Raw genomic sequence first — 21,757 nt, forward strand, 5'->3', positions numbered from 1 at the left:
TGTGAACAGACTTGTGTGACGTGTTTATGTCACGTGAGGTTCCCCGGAAGTGGGTGTACAGTTGTTAGCTTCGCCGCAATGTATGCTGTAAAATGTTGCTGCCGTTACTGTTAACGTGTTTTTAAAAGTACTTTACTGTAGGAAAGCAACAATGTATTGTTCTGGTTGTCTCCTTGAATAAGTAGTACGGTCATGGCCAGTGACTGGATACTTCGTTAATGAATCACAGTAAGTTAACTTGTCGGCTAACGCTATGCTATGCTAGTAATGCCACCTACATAGTTGTTATGTACTTTGTGACTTATATATAACCCTCACAGGTGGTGTATCTTATATATAACCCTCGCAGGTGGTGTATCTTATGTATAACCCTCACAGGTGGTGTATCTTATATATAACAATCACAGGTGGTGTATCTTATGTAAAACCCTCATGGTGGTGTATCTTATATATAACCCTCACAGGTGGTGTATTTTATGTATAACCCTCACAGGTTGAACCCAGATTCCGATCTAACAAAGGTCTTAACTCATTCTCCTTCTATGCCACATCAAAATGGAATGCACTCCCAACAGGTGTAAAAGAAAGTGCATCTCTATCCTCCTTCAAAACCACACTAAAACAACACCTCCAGGCAACTTCAACCCTTAACTAACACCCTTCCCCTTCCACATCCCACCTCCCCGGATTGTAAATAACCAAAAGTAAATAATCAAATGTATTTCTAATGTATATACTTGTTCTTATGCTATCTGAACTCACTATGTTCTCTGCTCGCTGTACATATCCTACCAAGTCAGACCTACACTGTTTCAATGCCCATTTCTCTGATGATGCAATTGTGGATGACTGAAGTGCTGTTATCAACCAAACCCTCCTCATCCCACCTCCCGGATTGTAAATAATTCAATGTATATACTCTGATGATTAACTTGTGTGATGACTGTATTATGCTGATAGTATATATTTGTACCATGAATTGACTTACGTGGACCCCGACTTAAACAAGTTGAAAAACCTATTCAGATGTTACCATTTAGTGGTCAATTGTACAGAATATGTACTGTACTGTGCAATCTACTAATAAAAGTTTAAATTTCAGGGGGTTTATCTTGTGTATAACCCTCACAGGTGGTTTATCTTATATACAAACCCCGTTTCCATATGAGTTGGGAAATTGTGTTGGATGTAAATATAAACGGAATACAATGATTTGCAAATCCTTTTCAACCCATATTCAATTGAAGGCACTACAAAGACAATATATTTGATGTTCAAACTCATAAACTTTATTTATTTTTTGCAAATAATTAACTTAGAATTTCATGGCTGCAACACGTGCCAAAGTAGTTGGGAAAGGGCATGTTCACCACTGTGTTACAAGGCCTTTCCTTTTAACAACACTCAGTAAACGTTTGGGAACTGAGGAGACACATTTTTTAAGCTTCTCAGGTGGAATTCTTTCCCATTCTTGCTTGATGTACAGCTTAAGTTGTTCAACATTCAGTTTGAGCATAAAATATGTCGTCTTTGTAGCATATTCAACTGAATATGGGTTGAAAATGATTAGCAAATCATTGTATTCCGTTTATATTTACATCTAACACAATTTCCCAACTCATATGGAAACAGGGTTTGTATAACCCCCACAGGTGGTGTATCTTATATATAACCCTCACAGGTTGTTTATCTTATATATAACCCTCACAGGTGGTTTATCTTATGTATAACCCTCACAGGTAGTTTTAAGAACGATGACAGGGTGAATTAAATGTGTTGTTTGACCCGGGGCATATGTCATATCATTAGCGAATGTTTAATATTGAGCTGATGAACAATGCATTTATTAGACCACCTATCATATACAGTGAATGACAAATCAATATTTGAAAAAAAAGCTAAACATTGTATTGTTACTTATTTGGCAACTAATTCACTGAAACATGTAAACTGCCACTTTTGACATAACATAACATCAAACCTCAAAAACAAAGTAAATGACAACCATTTCAACTTGAAGGTGCTGACAGTGCCCTTTTAGCAGTGCCTATATTTACCCTGACGTTTTCACACATGTTGGGTCAAGCAAGATTAACAAAATCATTTGACATTTTGCTTTTCTCCTTTCCATGTTTTTTATCCTGAGCACGAGTCATAATCTTAACACAATTTCAAAACGTATCTATCCATCCATTTTCTACCGCTTGTCTCTTTCGGGGTCGCGGGGGGTGCTGGAGCCTATCTCAGCTGCATTCGGGCAAGTGGCCCCCTCATCACAGGGCCAACACAGATAGACAACATTCACACACTAGGGCCAATTTAGTGTTTCCAATCAACCTATCCCCAGGTGCATGTTTTTAGATGTGGGAGGAAGCCGGAGTACCCGGAGGGAACCCACACAGTCACGGAGAGAACATGCAAACTCCACACAGGAAGATCCTCTACTGTTCAGAAATAACAACCCAAACCTTATAGCAATAATTGTTTAACGTGTGGCATATGCATACAGTTTAAAATGCAATAACACTCACAGTGAATAGTAAATCTAGATTATGCAGTGTTTGGCCTGTCATTATTGCGATGGTCAATTCTTGACAGGAAGACCAAGCTAATTTTATTGTATTTCCTATCTAGCATTACATCACAACATAGGCAAAACAAGGGGAAGGTTAATATCAAACAGATCTATTCATTTTTTCTTTTACTAAACAAACTAAATCTTATTTACATGTGATAGCACACCATTTCTATGACAATTTTGGAGCCAAAGTAATTAAAACAAGCAAAAACCCCAAAAGGGACAAGCGGTAGAAAATGTATGGATGAAAAACAAAACAATGATTAAAAAAGTAGATGGAAAATAATACAACTTTTTGGCTTGTTCTTTTTACAGCTTTCTACCCAAATGGAAGTACAATGCCAGACACAGTGATGGCAGAGTCTGTGGTTGATTACCACACACGCTTTCAGGCTGCTGTGGATGTCATTCATAAACTCCCCAAAAATGGTATGTTTCAAGTAGGTACGCTACGGGCCTGATCTACATGTTTCAAAATACATGCAAACTTGATAGCACACACAAAGCTGATCCACTAAACTGGTGCAGAGTAATGTGTCTCTTTAGTGAGCCAAATTAGCGCAATCTCTTTATCTTGCATGTCTTTATGAAATGACAGAATATATGCTAATGCTGATCATCTGAACGGCCACAATGCTGGGAGGAGAAGATGCAAATACAATTACTCAACACGTGTAATGTGATTTATCAAGGCTAAAACTGCTTTGTGGGCAGTATTTTGCGTCTTTATTTGGCAAGTCTGAAAAGTGTGTGCAAACTGACAGTTACACACTGGGCTGTGTGAAAGGAGGGGATCATGCTGCAAAGCATGATCCCCACGAATAAACATGTCGTGTATTCAGAAATATCATTTTGTAGTTTTTTACTGCTGGATGACTTAAGGGGCTGATTAAAACAAATTCGATTGATGCATTTTGGTTAATGACATTTGTTTTTTATATAGAAGTTACATTAACATCTCCTATATGGAAAAAAAAGTCCAATCTGCATTTTCTGGTGTCTGGAACATTCCTGGGCACGCTCACAGATAGTGCCAGCATATACCATGAGCACACCTTCGGCTTCGTAAAAAAGTGGGTTCCATTGTAGATGCTGCTTCTAAATTGCCCATAAAAGTGGTACATGATGCTGATGGTCTGCTGCATGTTTCAAAACACAGCAAAACCCAACAGGTAGCATGTCTCCGTGGCCACAGCAGCGCACCAGTACGTGCAAAAACCTCATTTAGATAAGGCAATCTCCAGTTATCACTTGCACATGCATGTGATCTTAGTAGATGCAACACGCCCACTAATAGTACAATTTTATAGTTTGTACATGCTGTTTAGCGCATGGTATTTGGATCTTTGTAGATTAGGCCCTATGTGTGCTTTTACTATCGTAACTTTGATATTTTGAATACAGAGCACTGCAGCACTATTTAATGTTTTGCAGAAGAGTGATGAAATACCCTGATGTAATGGTAGGGTAAAAATTGGAGAGTAATATTTAAACAATCATTCTGTGCAAGCAGGATCCTATCGGCCATCGTATGAGGTGATGCTACGCTTTTACAGTTTATACAAACAGGCTGTGTGTGGACCCTGTGCAGTGTCTCGCCCTGGCTTCTGGGATCCAGTAGGCCACTACAAATGGTTTGTATGCTATGTGTATTGTTCTTTTTCAGAGTCCACACACAATTACTTTTTCATGACAAAATTCTTTAAAATACTTTCATTATACAAGTCTTTATAATAGTCCGATCTTCTTTATTAGGCACGCAATAATTGTGCAACATTAATGTTTGTATTCAGTGTAAAACAAAACAATATTCAACAAACAAAGGAAATAATCTGCATGGGTTAGAGAGGAAGTTTGTATCAAATACAGGCTTGTGTAAGACTGTTATTAGATTTCTTGTGGTTTAGACGTGCCTCTAATTGTACTCAGCAAACACTAATGAGTTACTTATAGTAAATGTTCCGCCAAGACCCTGACTGTGAATGTGTATCATTTAGGGACGCTTGGAGCCGACTTGGAGACATGAGCACTGCTAATGCCATGGCAGCATATGTGGATGAGCTGAAGAAGGTAGCGCAAGAGGTACATGACATTTCTTCACGTTTGGCAATGCAAGCCCATGTGATATTCAAATGCCCTGCACAATTGTCTGTGTGTGTGTGAGTTTTAGGGGTGTAACGATTTGTTTCAACAACCATTCAATTCAGAATTTGTGGTTGCAATACGATTTAGGGAATGTTATTATTTTTATAGAACGATATGATCCGAAATGTTTTGGCGTGTTGAAATCCATTGAGTAACATTTTAGCAAAAACATTTAACCAGTGTTATTGTGAAAAATTACTGGATATTGGACACGACAGGTGAAGTTTCCTATATTCTTATTTCTTGTAAGGGAATTATGTATACATTAATTATGGATACAAACAAGCTAGTAAACAATTAATGGCCAATACATTAACATCTTATTTGAATGAAGTGCAATCAACAGTTTAGCTTGAATTACCAAGAGAAAACACTTTCTGCTCTCATTTTCAATATTCAAGAAATGTTCAATAAAAGTACAGGAACCAACATTTTAACTGTAGATTTACCTGCTACTTCTGCTTACGGTTTTCAACATAAAATAATACAATAATAATATCAAAAATAAAGATGAAGTGCAACCAACATTTCTTCAGATGGAATTAATAGGTTTACTTGCTACTTTTACTGTTGTTTTTTGACATAGAAATAATAAAAATACAAAATAAATTAATGTAAAAAAATAAGTGCAACCAAAGCTTTTCAGAGCACTGGTTTGAGCTGTTACTACATTTTTTAAGAAACAGCTTCGATAGCAGAGAAAAGTCAAATGCCATAACAAAACAATACAAAGATGGAACAGAAGTGACAACAGACATGTTTCAGCGACTCACCAACTTCCTGAGACGAAAAGTGGAAAACGGTGTAATGAACAAAGTTGGAAAAGTAAATGAATACCAATACACTATGTTCAGGTTGTCAGTCCAACACTGTAACTTGCTCCGCTGTCACTTTCGTCGTGACCGCCACGTCATTTGTAGCTTGAAGTTGTGTTGCGGCTTTATATTATTGTGTTGTGGTGTATTTATTTGTCGTGGCTTTTGCAATCCTGCTGCAGCTGAAAGTTGTTGTGTTGCAATTTATGATATTGTCTTATTACGTTTACATTTGGTGTGACATTCCTCAGCCACTGTGACTATCTATCCGCCATTCTTGTTTTACAGACAGATGGCAATTACGCTACAGACGGGCAGACAGACTCAATTATCATTTAACGTCTTTGTCATTAAACCTGTTGAACTGCATGTAAAGTCTGCCGCGCTTAAATCCAGTGTTTTCCTTTTTCTAGTGTCAATAAAACGGACCGATTTCCTTTTTAAGACGATTTTGGATCGATACCTATCTTCCGCAAGGCAAACTTGTCAAGCACAGATTGATGTAGTTGAATCTAATGAAAATAAATCGATATATCAATTAATCGTTACACCCCTAATGAATTTGTTTTCATTGTAATTAGTAGTGTAGATTAAGTGTTTTGTTGTCACTACAGGTCATTGACACAATGCCCATAAATGAGAAGACTGCCTCACTCTTTCACCATTTTGAGCCTCTGTACGTGGTTATTGACGACATGCCGCGGCCCCCACCGTCGCTGCTCAGGCTCAGAGAAGGTTAGTTAACTACTTTTAGAAGAAAATCTTTGCATCCGTTCTCTGTAATGTGGTCATCGACGTATAGATAAATGTGGAGAGAGTTGGAGACGTTTTAAACACTTGTCATTTTTCAACACTTTTGGTATTTTCATGAATTGGGTCGATCTTCAGAGTGCCTAGTTCTGATCTGTAATGCAAAAAAAAACATCCCGCATTGACAACAAGGAAATAAAAAATAATACATTAAATTTGAAAATCATAAATGTTAAATAAATACCATTTAGTTGGCCTAGACTTATTCCCCCCAATCTCCCCATAAGTTTGATTACTTGAATAAGCTTAACTTCTGCATTACTCTGCACTTACTTGATGGTCCGTGCACCTCTAATGTACCATATTCAAATCATATTGAAGTTTTTGGTCACACTCAATTTTTGTGTTTTGCAAAAGTAAATTTTCGTTTGAACAGCAGGTGGCAGTAGTGGAAATAGGCTGGCTAAGTGGTATGGCTCTGGATTAATATGGATACACGATTTGGTCATTTAATAGAGCAAAGGCTTATTTCAGGGCTGTACATATTACAATATTGGTAGGTGGAGACTATAAGAGTGTAATTTGGAGAGCTAAAAATTGTGTTCTTTATTTTAATACAATTGAACAATATGTTAGTGTTGTGGTTGTAGTATTTTTGTAGCTATTATATATTCACCACAATATTTTAAAGCTATGGACTACTGTGAACAGATGTTATAAGATTCTAAGTTTGACGATGGAGCAAACGGCAATGCTGGGTGAATTAAATTAAAACACAGGCACAGATAATGAGTTCAAATACCATGTATTTAAAGAAAACAAATTGTACTATAAATGTAAATGACAAATTAGGCCAAAACAATATGACTGTTACCTTTAAGGTCAAATGTAAAAGATATAATAAGTTTGTTAAAGGTGCTTCCCCAATTACAACACTGGTTTAAAGTAAGTAAATTAAAGTTAAAGTTAAAGTACCAATGATAGTCACACACACACTAGGTGTGGCAAAATTATTCACCCTTGATCACCCCCTGGGAGATGAGGGGAGCAGTGAGCAGCACCGGGGGCCGCGCCCGGGAATCATTTTTGGTGATTTAACCCCCAATTCCAACCCTTGATGCTAAGTGTCAAGCAGGGAGGTAATGGGTCCCATTTTTATAGTCTTTGGTATGACTCGGCCGGGATTTGAACTCACGACCTACCGATCTCAGGGCGGACACTCTAATCCACTTTTAGTACTGTTTTCACAGGTTCATTGATCAATAGTAATCACACCCAATTACATTTTATAAGCATCCATACAATAGCTGAAAAAAGTAAGAGAAATTCAGTAAAATAGTCGAAAAGTCAGTATGCAATGATTGTGCAGGGCTTTACATATTTTATCGAAATGGGCAACAAAGAAGCAACCTTAAAATATAGCCAAACATAGAGTAGGAGGCAACTGGACGGAACGTCACATGCAACCCAATTTCTATTTGTTTCACCTCGGTTAAATTCAGGCTTTGGAATGACTGCATGCTTTTTCTGGTAAACAGATACTAACACCGGTACTATCACTATCACCAAGGGTTACTTTTTTAGCAACCATGAGCCAACTTTAAGTGGTCAGAAACACACTTCCTTGTGAGATGAATATGCACATACATATGTATTTTTCGGCAAGCAGAAGCTTACATTGGCTGGAATTCAATAAATGAGTTTAACTGCGAAGGCAATAGAATATTGTCCTGACTGACCGTACAACAGAAATTATGGGGTGCAACACAGGCAGGTAAAACACACACAAACAAGGACTACTTCTATACAGAGGAACAATGAACAGCATATGTTAATAAACACGTAACTTTAACAGGGATAGTTTGCAGCCTCAAAAACCTGATTTTATATCAGATTTAAAAAAAAAAAAAGTGCGCAAAACTTTTTCTATATTTGTTGTTGTGAGCCTTTTCAGTGATCATTAGCACATATCAAGGCTCTGTATTGACCCATATGTCATTTTGACATGTACGATAAATCATTTCTGCTCTTGAAGGCTCAGGACAACGTGAGGGTTTGGTGTTGAACAGCGACTCTGAGAACGAGATCTTCTGTGACTCTGTAGATTCTGTGGAGCAACTCAGTAACCTTAAGGTATGAAACACTCAGATTATTTGAAGACACAATGACAATGTTCATAATTAGTTCCCACGTCTGCAGTTTAAAGTATACAGTTTATACGTATTTGTACTATTCCAAGTAAGAGTGAGACATTTTTTTTTTTACAACAGATACATCTTGTCAAGTCTAACGGGCTTCAGAATGGCCATGAGGTCTTGGAGTCATCCCTTCTTGAAAGCCCAAAACTCAAAAACCAGTATGAGAGCAGACAGGTGGGGGCAGGTCATGGTGGAGAGGGGGGGAAGGATGCAAAGGATCGGGATACAAACGGAAGTCGAGCCTCTGGACAGGAAGGTTCCTACCACAACAGGAGAGAAAGTAAGCTTTACTTTAAAGTAAATTTGATTCTGTCCACTTTCACCACATTTGGTAAAATGTATATATTTAAACTCTGAGGCAATACAACAGTTTTTCCATAATGTAAATGTTATGTACAATGTCAATCCATTCAATCACCACATTTGCTTCCTTTTCCCATTTTTGTTCGATATACCGTATTTTTCGGAGTATAAGTCGCTCCGGAGTATAAGTCGCACCGGCCGAAAATGCATAATAAAGAAGGGAAAAAACATATACGTCGCAGTGGAGTATAAGTTGCACCGGCCGAAAATGCATAATAAAGAAGGGAAAAAACAGATATACGTCGCACTGGAGTATAAGTCGCATTTTTGGGGGAAATTTATTTGATAAAACCCAACACCAAGAATAGACATTTGAAAGGCAATTTAAAATAAATAAAGAATAGTGAACAACAGGCTGAATAAGTGTACGTTATATGACACATAAATAACCAACTGAGAACGTGCCTGGTATGTTAACGTAACATATTATGGTAAGAGTCATTCAAATAACTATAACATATAGAACATGCTATACGTTTACCAAACAATCTGTCACTCCTAATCGCTAAATCCCATGAAATTTTATATGTCTAGTCTCTTACGTGAATGAGCTAAATAATATGATTGCATATTTTACGGTTGCGGAGGAGACCCTGCCCCAAGTGGAGGAGTTCAAATACCTCGGAGTCTTGTTCACGAGTGAGGGAAGAGTGGATCGTGAGATCGACAGACGGATCGGTGCGGCGTCTTCAGTAATGCGGACGCTGTATCGATCCGTTGTGGTGAAGAAGGAGCTGAGCCGGAAGGCAAAGCTCTCAATTTACCGGTCGATCTACGTTCCCATCCTCACCTATGGTCATGAGCTTTGGGTCATGACCGAAAGGACAAGATCACGGGTACAAGCGGCCGAAATGAGTTTCCTCCGCCGGGTGGCGGGGCTCTCCCTTAGAGATAGGGTGAGAAGCTCTGCCATCTGGGGGGAGCTCAAAGTAAAGCCGCTGCTCCTCCACATCGAGAGGAGCCAGATGAGGTGGTTCGGGCATCTGGTCAGGATGCCACCCGAACGCCTCCCTAGGGAGGTGTTTAGGGCACGTCCGACCGGTAGGAGGCCACGGGGAAGACCCAGGACACGTTGGGAAGACTATGTCTCCCGGCTGGCCTGGGAACGCCTCGGGATCCCCCGGGAGGAGCTGGACGAAGTGGCTGGGGAGAGGGAAGTCTGGGTTTCCCTGCTTAGGCTGCTGCCCCCGCGACCCGACCTCGGATAAGCGGAAGAAGATGGATGGATGGATGGATTTTACGGTAATGTGTTAATAATTTCACACATAAGTCGCTCCTGAGTATAAGTCGCACCCCTGGCCAAACTATGAAAAAAACTGTGACTTATAGTCCGAAAAATACGGTAGTCAGTGTTCTCAGGCCTATCAATCAATCAATCAATCAATGTTTATTTATATAGCCCTAAATCACAAGTGTCTCAAAGGGCTGTACAAGCCACAACGACATCCTCTGTACAGAGCCCACATACGGGCAAGGAAAACTCACCCCAGTGGGACGTCAATGTGAATGACTATGAGAAACCTTGGAGAGGACCGCATATGTGGGTAACCCCCCCCCCCCCCCCCCCCTCTAGGGGAGACCGAAAGCAATGGATGTCGAGTGGGTCTGACATAATATTGTGAAAGTCCAACACATCAGCGAGAGTCCAGTCCATGGTGGGGCCAGCAGGAACCATCCCGAGTGGAGACGGGTCAGCAGCGTAGAGATGTCCCCATCTGATGAACAGGCTAGCGGTCCACCCCGGGTTTGGAGCAGAGTAGAAAAGAAAAGAAAAGAAACGGCAGATCAACTGGTCTAAACAGGGAGTCTATTTAAAGGCTAGAGTATACAAATGAGTTTTAAGATGAGACTTAAATGCTTCTACTGAGGTAGCATCTCTAACTTTTACCGGGAGGGCATTCCATAGTATTGGAGCCCGAATAGAAAACGCTCTATAGCCCGCAGACTTTTTTTGGGCTCTGGAAATCACTAATAAGCCGGAGTTCTTTGAACGCAGATTTCTTGCCGGGACATATGGTACAATACAATCGGCAAGATAGGCAGGAGCTTGACCGTGTAGTATTTTATACGTAAGTAGTAAAACCTTAAAGTCGCATCTTAGGTGCACAGGAAGCCAGTGCAAGTGAGCCAGTATAGGGGTAATATGATCAAACTTTCTTGTTTTTGTCAAAAGTCTAGCAGCCGCATTTTGTACCATCTGTAATCTTTTAATGCTAGACATAGGGAGGCCCGAAAATAAAACGTTACAGTAATCGAGACGAGATGTAACGAACGCATGGATAATGATCTCAGCATCGCTTGTGGACAAAATGGGACAAATTTTAGCGATATTACGGAGATGAAAGAAGGCCGTTTTAGTAACACTCTTAATGTGCGACTCAAACGAGAGAGTTGGGTCGAAGATAATACCCAGATTCTTTACAGAGTCACCTTGTTTAATTGTTTGGTTGTCAAATGTTAAGGTGGTATTTTTAAATAGATGTCGGTGTTGAGCAAGACCGATAATCAGCATTTCCGTTTTCTTAGCGTTGAGTTGCAAAAAGTTAGCGGACATCCATTGTTTAATTTCATTAAGACACGCCTCCAGCTGACTACAATCCGGCGTGTTGGTCAGCTTTAGGGGCATGTAGAGTTGGGTGTCATCAGCATAACAGTGAAAGCTAACACCGTATTTGCGTATGATGTCACCTAGCGGCAGCATGTAAATACTAAAGAGTGCAGGGCCAAGAACCGAACCCTGGGGAACTCCGCACGTTACCTTAACATAGTCCGAGGTCACATTGTTATGGGAGACACACTGCATCCTGTCAGTAAGATAAGAGTTAAACCAAGACAAGGCTAAGTCTGTCATCCCAATACGCGTTTTGATACGCTCTAATAAAATATTATGATCAACAGTATCGAAAGCGGCGCTAAGATCAAGAAGCAGCAACATAGATGAAGCATCAGAATCCATCGTTAGCAATAGATCATTAGTCATTTTTGCGAGGGCTGTCTCCGTAGAGTGATTTGCACTGAAACCGGATTGAAAAGGTTCACAGAGATTGTTAGACGCTAAGTGTTCATTTAGCTGCTGTGCTACAATTTTTTAGAGGATTTTCGAGATAAACGGAAGGTGGGACACCGGCCGGTAGTTTACCAGGAGATCCCTTTGTACAGTTTCGAGACGATTTTGTGGCAGGACCCGGATGCCAACCACATTGTAATCACTTGTAACACCATATTGTCTTTAAAATATTAATTGATTTGTAGGTACCTGTAAAAGTAATCCTTTTCCAGAGCGTGTTTTACCCTCAGAGCTTCAAAGCTCATGAATTTTTCCCTTATGGACGAATGGGCTATATGTCGTCAGGCCCTTTTGTGAGCCATGTTTTAAATCTAACATTCTTATTGGGTGTAAAATCCGAGTTGTTCTTACCACTTCAGTATCTTTAGAGGGTCCCCTCTATTTTAGTTACCTCATACCATATTTTCAAAAGGTGGTCTGTCATGGAATCGTCAGGTATGCCCAGTTCGCTTTGCACTCTGCGCTAGCCCTACCTGCTACATGCTCAGCAATGTTCACAGCTGTATTATATTAAGACAGAAATACATTTAAAAAACTGACCACTTATTAATATTATTTAGCTGAAAAATTAAACATCAATAATGAGTTGTGATTTTAAAAAAATAAAATAATTGCTGATATACAAAAACAGGCTTTAAGTTTTTCATTTGGGGAAAAACAAATTTGTTTTAAAACAGTGATTAGAATGTATTTGTACAGTTATATCCTTAATTACTAAAATACCCCCTCTCATATAAAGGTGGTGTTCCACCAAGCAGAAGAAGGCGTGGTGTGACTGGTGGTGCTGGCGGGGATGAGCGTGCGGGAGGAGATGGTTCTGATGATGTTCCAGAGAGTGGGCATGAGACACATCTTCAGCACCAAATAATTCTGGCTTTAAGGAAGCTCAAATATGACATGAGGATTGTGATGGCAAGGTTGGAGGTGGTAGAGAGGCTCACAACTACACATGTAAGCATGTTCTGTAAATGTCAAATATTCCTGATAGGCTTTAAGTACCGGTAGAAAGAAGTTGAAAAGCTGAACTTTCATCATTGGCTTGCTTTCTAAAAGGCTTCTGGCCCAGAGTGGAGACCCTGTCTGCAATGTGCCAGTGTGGCCTCTCCACATCAGGTAAACAACATCTTTAACTTTTACACTTTACAGTAGTACTTCAACTTATGAGCACAATTGGTTCCATGACCATGAGTGAAAACTAAATGTTGAGTTCAAACATAAACAACATGTGGAAAAAGTATTTAATGCAAGTTAGTGGGTCTGTATATATTTTATGAACTGACAAATCTATCATTTTACCTCCAGGAGAAGAAGTGGTGGCCATTTGACCTGTCTTGTCAGACAGTTCTTCTGTTTATGCTGTGGCCTTTTGCCGCTCAAGGTATGATTCATCTACTCAAAAAGATCCAGAGGAGAAGTCAATTGTCTTCATGACGTCAAGACCTTCCCCTCGTCACGGAAATCTATTCATGTGGAATATGTCCTATGACTAAAGAACGTTATTCAGAGGATCTTTCCCAGAGAAAAAGGAGTAAGGTTGATGGACTTGGAACTGGATTCTAAAGCTTACAGGTTACAGGTCTACAGCTCTAGAATGTAGACCTGAAAATAAATGCAGAAACAATGCGAAATGACAAAGGAAATGGATACATACACTTTTAACATAACTTTTACCCTATTTCAGTGGTTCTTAAACTTTTTTCACCAAGTACTATCTTAGAAAACTTGGCTCTTCAAGTACCACCATAATGACCAACATTAAAATACATTAGCGTAGTAGACCTAAATATTAATAAAATCAAGGCATAGGTTTTATTTAAAAAAGTATATTTGATATTTTGAGCCATATTTTGAACAGTAACCTGTGTTTTGATATCGGAAAACACAACACTGTGCTTTAATCAAATGATTATTTGGCGTACCACTAGATTAAGCGTACGTGTACCACAGTTTGAGAATCCCTGCCTTAATTAAAGACTCTTGTAGGTGAAGCCGGCAATGAGCGGAGAGGGAGGAGGGATGGGAAGGGCAACACAGACACCACCTTCATACTTTGCTACAAGTTATCGCAGGGCTGTCCAAAGGTCGCGGGCGAAGTGTGGCCCACCAGTATCTTCAGCCTGGCTCGCGAGACAACTTAAGTTAACTTCGAAGTCTGGCCCGGTGGTTTGTGTCGAGTTTAATTTTAATAGCATGAGGGACAAGCGGTAGAAAATGTAAGGATGGATGGACCGTTTGATCGCTGCAATCATGCCATCTTCTTATAGACAGTGTTAGTAATATTGGTCAATAACCATAGTTATCTATTGAAGTTTAATGAGCATAGCATCAATTTATATGACCCAATCCGAACAACAATTCCAGCTAACGGTGCAACTGAACCATAACCAATACAGGGTCAACACTCATGGTCCCACATAACACTCAACCGTATCACTGAAATATGTGGACATTATAAAACAATGTCTATTAAAATTCTAAAATTATACCCATTTTTCAATTTGGGTGAATTTACCAGGGGCAGATGTTTTGATTTCAGAAACTTGGCTTAGTAAGTCTATTAAAAATAAAGACATTAACATTAATGGGTATAATGTTTACCGCACCGATAGGCCAAAATAAGGCGGGGCTGTAGCTATTTATGTAAAATCTAGATTTAATGTGTCAATTGTTCTTTCCCAGTCAATCAGTAAATTTTTGGCGCTGGATGTAGAAATAGTCAAATCACTACATATTACTGTGGTTGAGTGTTTCAGGCCTCCATCTGCTTCAAAGAGTCATTAAAACAGCTTTTAGATTACCGCTAGTTAAATTACACTGAATTATTTATGTCAGGAGATTTTAACTGGGACTGCAGCTTCTGATTAATTTAAAAGGTTTTCTGATTCTGTTAATCTCACCCAGTTGGTCAATTTTCCCACCAGGCCTAATCCCCAAATTCCAGATAAATCTACCTTGATTGATTTGATTTTAACTAATATGCCTCATAAGTTTTTTTCCTTGGGTATATCCTGTTCAGTGGCGTGCAGTCACTAGAGGCAGGGGAGGCACGGCCTCACCTGCCATCATGGAAAGAAAAAAAAAAGTAAAAAGAAAAAAATAATAATTAAATTGTTATGTGTATCCAGTGATTATACTAAAGTTATTTTCCATTTAACTTCACCAGTTTTAGATTATTTTTATTTTTATTTTCACATTTGCCGTTCAAATTCGGGGCGGTATAGCTCGGTTGGTAGAGCGGCCGTGCCAGCAACTTGAGGGTTGCAGGTTCGATCCCCGCTTCCGCCATCCTAGTCACTGCCGTCGTGTCCTTGGGCAAGACACTTCACCCACCTGCTCCCAGTGCCACCCACACTGGTTTAAATGTAACTTAGATATTGGGTTTCGCAATGTAAAGCGCTTTGAGTCACTTGAGAAAAAGCGCTATATAAATGTAATTCACTTCACTTCACTTCAAATACTGAGAAGAGACGGTGGGGTGATCAGCAGCCAGTTGAGGCACGTCACTGATTTGTGCCTCAACATGGATTGTGCGCAATGACTCGGCTAACTGCTGGCCTGCTGTGCAGTGAGACCGTATTGCTAAATGAATTATATTATACATTTCCATAGTTTAATTAGCTGAGGTATATAATGTACAGTGTATTTTGTCAACAACTGTATGTGTGTAACGTATTTTTAGGGCTGAGCGATCATAAAACTCTGCTGCGAAGACACACTGTGTGAGGCTCGTCTCATAACCCCGCCTCCTGGTGCCAAGCAACTCCGCCGCAGAATGCACCGCCCGACGGGAGCGCCGCGGCCACACCAACCAAAGCCCACACCCAAACCCTCCACGTGCAAGACCAAATCCACCCAAAAAAAGTCACTTAACAAGAAGCCAAAAAGTGCAAAAACAACAATGCTCGCGCTGCATGAGCCGCGAACGACCGCAGGGACACAACATTAGGTACACCTGCACTGCAGGTTCATATGTTTGTAAATCTGACTGTGATGATGCAGTCGTGCCTCACCAGACATTAACCTCACCGCACGCCACTGATCCTGTTATGATTTAGACTTAGACAAACTTTAATGATCCACAAGGGAAATTGTTCCACACAGTAGCTCAGTTACAAAGGATGATAAGGATAGAAAATATAATGCATACAAGGGCACACAAAAAGGGCGAAAATAAAAGGTATAAAGTAGACTAAAAATGTACCATAATAGCAGTATAAAATATAACATATATGTAATATTTACATATTATATATACAATATATACTGATATAATACATACAATATATAAAAAAATCCCAATTACCATGTACAATATTAAAGTATATGTAACAGCTGCAGCAAAAAAAATGGGCAGCAGAAAATAAAGAGTAGATCCAGCAGAAAATATACATTATAAACAAAGAGAGGTAGCTAACATAGAAACGGTCAGGTAATAGACAAATATAATCTATTTCTGTATGGCGAGTGATTATACAGCTGGATGGAGTGCGGAATGAAGGAGTTTTTGAATCGCACAGTGTGGGAACGAAGCTGAAGGAGCCTGTTGGAGTATGAGATCCGCTGTCCCTCAATTGTCTGGTGGAGTGGGTGGGCAGGATTGTCCATGATGGCGAGCAGTTTGTCCTGTGTCCTATTGTCCCTCACTGACACAAACGCCTCCAACTGCGTGCCAATAGTTTGGCCGGCTTTCCGGATCAGTTTGTCAGTTCGGTTTAAGTCCCTTTTGCTGATGCTGCTCCGCCAACAAACCACTGCAAAGTACAGGACACTGGCCACAACAGACTGAAAAAAGATCTCCAACAGCTTGCTGCACACATTAAAGGACCTAAGCTTCCTCAGGAAAAAGAGTCTGCTCATGCCCTTCTTGTATGCAGCTTTGCTGTTGTCCTTCCAGTCCAGTCTGCTGTTCAAGCGGAATCCCAGGTACTTGTACTGCCCCACTACTGCCACCTCACGGCCCTGGATGTTGATGGGCTCCACAGGGGTCATTTTCTTCTTGAAGTCGATGACCAGCTCCTTGGTCTTGTCCACATTAAGGAGCAGATGATTCGCCTGAGACCACTCCACAAAGTCAACGATCAGTGTCCTGTACTCCAATTCCTGTCCCTCTCCGATACACCTGACCACAGCAGAGTCATCAGATTATTTCTGCAGCTGGCAGGACCTGGAACTATACTGAAAGTCTGAGGTGTACAAGGTGAACAGGAAATGAGACAGGACAGTCCCCTGTGGAGCACCTACATCACTGACCACAGTATCTGACAGGGAGCTCCCCAGTCGCACAAACTGGGGCCTGTCAGACAAGTAATCAGTGATCCAGGAGACAATGGATGAACTGACACCCATCCTGAGCAACTTGTCACTCATCAGAATTGGCTGGATGGTGTTTAAGGCACTGGAGAAATTAAAGAACATGATCCTCACAGTGCCCCTCCCACCATCCAGGTGAGAGTGAGCATGATGCAGCAGGTAGATAACAGCATCATTCACCCCAACATGGTCCTTCCCTGGACCCACCAGGGGTCTCAGCTGAGCCAGCACAAGTCTCTCGAGGACCTTCATGACATGAGACGTCAGGGCAACCGGTCTGAAGTCATTCAAGCCCGATGGAGTCAGCTTCTTGGACTATGCAGGATGTTTTCCATAGCGCTGGTATATTTTCTAACTTCAGACTCAGGTTGAAGATGAAGTGCAGGATCTGAGTCAGCTGAGCAGCACAAGTCTTCAAAACCTAGGGGTTGACTCAGTCAGGGCCTGCTGACTTGGCTGGGTTGACTCTCTCCAGCTGTCGTCTCACATGGCCAGGTGTCAGACACACCGGACTGGCTTTCTCAGAGGGGGTGGAAGTGGGGGGATGTGAAACGGCAGTGGCGGGCAACAGTGAAGGAGTTTGTGGATTGATCGTCAAGGGAGGTGAGGACAGGAGTAGTGGGGGGAGGGCAAGTAAGGGGTACATTGCAAATCCAAAGAAAAGGTAATTCAGCTCCTTGGCTCTATCTACACCCCCATCCAGCAGTTTGGCTTTGTTATTGAAGCCTGTGATAGTTTTCATGCCCTTCCACACATCCCGAGTGTTATTCTGCTGGAGTTTGGCCTACAGGTTCCTTCTGTATGCATCTTTTCCTTCTCGCAGCTGAACTTTAAGTTGCCACTGTATCCTCCTCAACTTGTCCCGATCACCAGATCTGAAGGCTAGCTTCTTTTTATTCAGCAGCACCTTTAGCTGGCTGGTGATCCAGGGCTTGTTTTTTGGGTAACATCGGACATTTTTTTGTAGGTATGATGGAGTCCTCACAGAAATTAATGTAAGTCTGTGATGTAGTCTGTGATGCTATCAATGTCTGTCCCGTGTGGCTTACAGAGCATGTCCCAGTCTGTGGTCTCAAAACAGTCCTGCAGGGCGAGACATGCTTCCTGGTTCCGCCTCCGCACTGATTTTGTTGAGACAGGCTGTTAAAAGCACTGGATTGTGATCAGACTGTCCCAGGGGGGCAGGGCAGTTGCTCTATATGCATCCTTTGAATTAGCGTACAGTAGGTCCAGAGTTGTATTGTCCCGTGTTGCACAGTGCACATATTGGTGGAAAGTGGGTAAAATTGAGTCCAAAATAGCATGATTAAAGTCACTCGAAATGAGAATGAGCAACAGCGGCATGAATGGTGTCTGCAGAAGGAGGTATGTACACTCCGATGAAGATTACAGAAGTAAACTCCAAATAATATGGTTGAATTCCAACAGCCAGAAGTTTGATGTCCGGCATACAAACACTCCTTTACAGTAATATATCCAGGATTATACCTCTCGTTCACCAAGATGGCAATCCCACCGCCATTCTTCTTACCACTCGGGAGTGTGTCTCTATCCCCCCGTGAGGTTGTGAAGCCGGGTAGAGACGCGATGTTGTCCGGGAAGTCCGCGTGTAGCCAAGTCTCCGCAAAGCACATGATACTGCAGACGGCGAACTATTTTTGAATTCGGACGAGCCCGAACAATTCGTCCATTTATTTCGCCAAAGACCGCACGTTCCACATGAGGACAGAAGGAATTGCCGGCTTAAATTTCCTTCCCCGCTCCTTCATCTGTGTGCGCTTTTTCCGTAGTTCCACGGGAATGTCCATCTGCGCTCCCCATAGTGCTGGGGGCAAGGAGAGCCCAAACAGCTCCTCGCGTGTGTAAACTGATCACAGCCAAACACAAAACGGCGCGAAAAGAAGAAAAAAAGTAACGAAAACACACAAGAGCGCCCAAGAACCATTATTAGTGGTTGATGGAAAAGATAAGTGATAAAAAAAAAGGAAGAACAGTTGAGAAGAATACCAAGAATAAAGTAAAATGAAGGAAGTCAAAGGAGCTACTGTGATGTGCTGCCACTCTTTCAGGCGCACGTGACGTTTGAGTAATCTTTGTGTTATTGCTGCATGTAGAAATACTACGATTCCGAAATGCAAACCTCGTATTGTTTATAGAAGGAATTTCAATGAACAAGCTTTTCATCATGATTTGTCTATTGTGGACTGGGAACATATAAATCTAATACAGAATTCAGAGCTAGCTTGGACATTTTTCAAAGACATTTTCATGCAAATTATTAGTAAACATGCACCTTTTAAGGAATACAGAGTGAAGGGATGAGAAAATCCCTGGTTTTCTCCAACATTGGCAAAGACAAAGTAACTCTGCCACTGATTGGACATAATTTAGACAGCTTCGAAATCAATGCACTTCACTTATCAAAAAGGCCAAACCAGAATATTTTTTGTCTGTCACCACTGAGAACTTAAACAACCCACAGAAATTTTGGACAGTGATCAAATCTCTGTCTGTGAATAAAAACACAGCAACTATGATTATGATCGAACTGAAGTCTTGAATTGTTTTAACCACCATTTTTTATCGTCCGGTTCTCTATTTGACTCAAATGGGACAACTATAGGGAATCCTTGTACAAGCTCTCCCATGTTTTCTGGAGATCCTTTTAATTTTGCTCCTTTTACTTGTTTTGAAGTGCATAAAGCCCTAAAAACATTAGACCTCACAAAGTCCCCCTGACCTGACTTGATTGAGCCTTATTTTTTAAATCTGGCAGCTGATTGTATAGCAGAGCCACTTTCAATTATTTTTAATCTGTCAGTTAAAAACAAAGACATTCCATCAGTTTGGAAATCTGCTTTTGTCGGTCATCCAGCAGTTCTTTCTAATTATAGGCCAATATCAAATTTATGGATCTTATCAAAAATTCTGCAATCTCTTGTTTGTGATTAGTTGAAAGAGTTCCTCTCTTCAAATAAAATGATTTGTAAATATCAATCAGGCTTTAGGAAACAGCACAGCACCATCACTGCAACAATGAAGGTGGTAAATGACATCATTGTAGGGCCTGATAAAAAACAGAACTGTGCCTCACTTTTTATTGATCTCTGCAAAGTGTTTGACACAGTAGACCACGCTATTTTAAAACACAGGCTGTTTCTCATGGGACTGTCAGAACATACGGTCACTTAGTTTTGGGGCCCCTCTTATTTATCTTATACATCAATAATCTCAAACCACATTTCTCTGAAGCTAATATGCATTTTTATGCTGACGATACAATTATTTATTGCTCTGGATCATCTGTTGAACAGGCTGTTAACTCCCTGCAGAAAGCGTTTGTCGCTGTGCAGAATTCACTTATTGATTTAAAACTGGTTCTCAATGCTGACAGGACAAAATGTATGCTGTTTTCCAAACACAGGAAGGTGCCTCAAACAACCCCCGGTAGTGTCACTCTTAAAGGGAATGTCGTACAAGTGGTGCATGAATATAAATACCTTGGTGTTTTCATTGATGACTCTCTCACTTTTAAACCTTTATTGATCAACTTGTGAAGAAACTAAAACTTCAATTGGGTTTTTTCTTCTGTAATAAGAGATGTGTTTTCTTTTGGTGTAAAAAAAGCGCCTTGTCTCTGCCCCATTTTAATCTGTGCTAGATTATTGGTGATCTTTTTTATATGAATGCTACTCATTCCTGTCTTCAGATGATGGACTGTGTTTACCATGCTTCTTTGAGGTTCATCAAAAACTGTAGCGCCATGACACACCACTGTGACTTGTACTCTCGGGTGGGATGGCCTTCTCTGTCCACCAGGAGGCAGTGTCATTGCTACACTTTTATTTACAAGGCTCTTCTGGGACTATTGCCCGATTACATTTGTACATTGATTTCACAGAGGACTACAAACTCTTATGCACTGAGATCCAACGATCAGCTGTTGCTCTCTGTTCCTTTTGCTCGCACTGAGTTGTGGAAAAAAGCTTTTGTCTATGCAGCTCCTTGTGCTTGGAACATGCTACAAAGAGACTGGAAGCTGACTGAATGTTTATCCTTAAATGCTTTAAAATATAAACTGAGAACATTTGAAGGAGCCTCAGTTACCTGTAACTGTTTTACTTGATGTCCATCCTGTCATTTTAATGTGTAATGTGAATGTAATTGTATGTGTAACTTTGCTGCCTCTTGGCCAGGACTCCCTCGGAAATGAGGTTTTTAATCACTGGGATTTTTTTTCCTGATTAAATAAAAAAAAAATAGATACAATTTTAAATCGACTACAATGTATGATGGGTAATAAGCAAAACGCTCTCTCCACACTTTGCCATGTTTGGCGCATTATAGCTGCTTGATATTTCTGATTGACAACCCTTTTAGGAGTTGGTCTCAGAAGTAAAGAAGGTAGGAATGGAACTTTCACATACTTTTAATATTCATTGTTTTATTATTTATACTTCATATTGCAGTGTTGTCAGTGGCTCATGTAGAGGGAGTTGTTAACTGTTAAATGGCGTTCTTCACTGTTCAG

The 21,757-nt window shown here is 40.6% G+C and overlaps 1 protein-coding gene across 2 annotated transcripts; it reads left to right on the top strand.

Moving 5' to 3' along the window:
- On the top strand, positions 1 to 21,757 carry acbd4 (acyl-CoA binding domain containing 4). 2 transcript variants are annotated; one of them, XM_062056480.1, is made up of 10 exons: positions 1 to 228; positions 2,894 to 3,007; positions 4,092 to 4,212; positions 4,576 to 4,660; positions 6,153 to 6,273; positions 8,324 to 8,421; positions 8,559 to 8,766; positions 12,656 to 12,867; positions 12,970 to 13,029; positions 13,219 to 21,757. In XM_062056480.1, the coding sequence occupies exons 1-10, from the start codon at positions 219 to 221 to the stop codon at positions 13,345 to 13,347; spliced, it is 1,158 nt and encodes a 385-aa protein (XP_061912464.1). In that variant the 5' UTR covers positions 1 to 218; the 3' UTR covers positions 13,348 to 21,757. The 2 variants fall into 2 exon arrangements, with proteins under 2 accessions (XP_061912464.1, XP_061912463.1); XM_062056479.1 differs by lacking the exon at positions 1 to 228 and adding an exon at positions 816 to 897.

This window comes from Entelurus aequoreus, linkage group LG08 (genome assembly GCF_033978785.1).
Source record: "Entelurus aequoreus isolate RoL-2023_Sb linkage group LG08, RoL_Eaeq_v1.1, whole genome shotgun sequence".
In the NCBI taxonomy this organism is placed as follows: Eukaryota; Metazoa; Chordata; class Actinopteri; order Syngnathiformes; family Syngnathidae; genus Entelurus; species Entelurus aequoreus.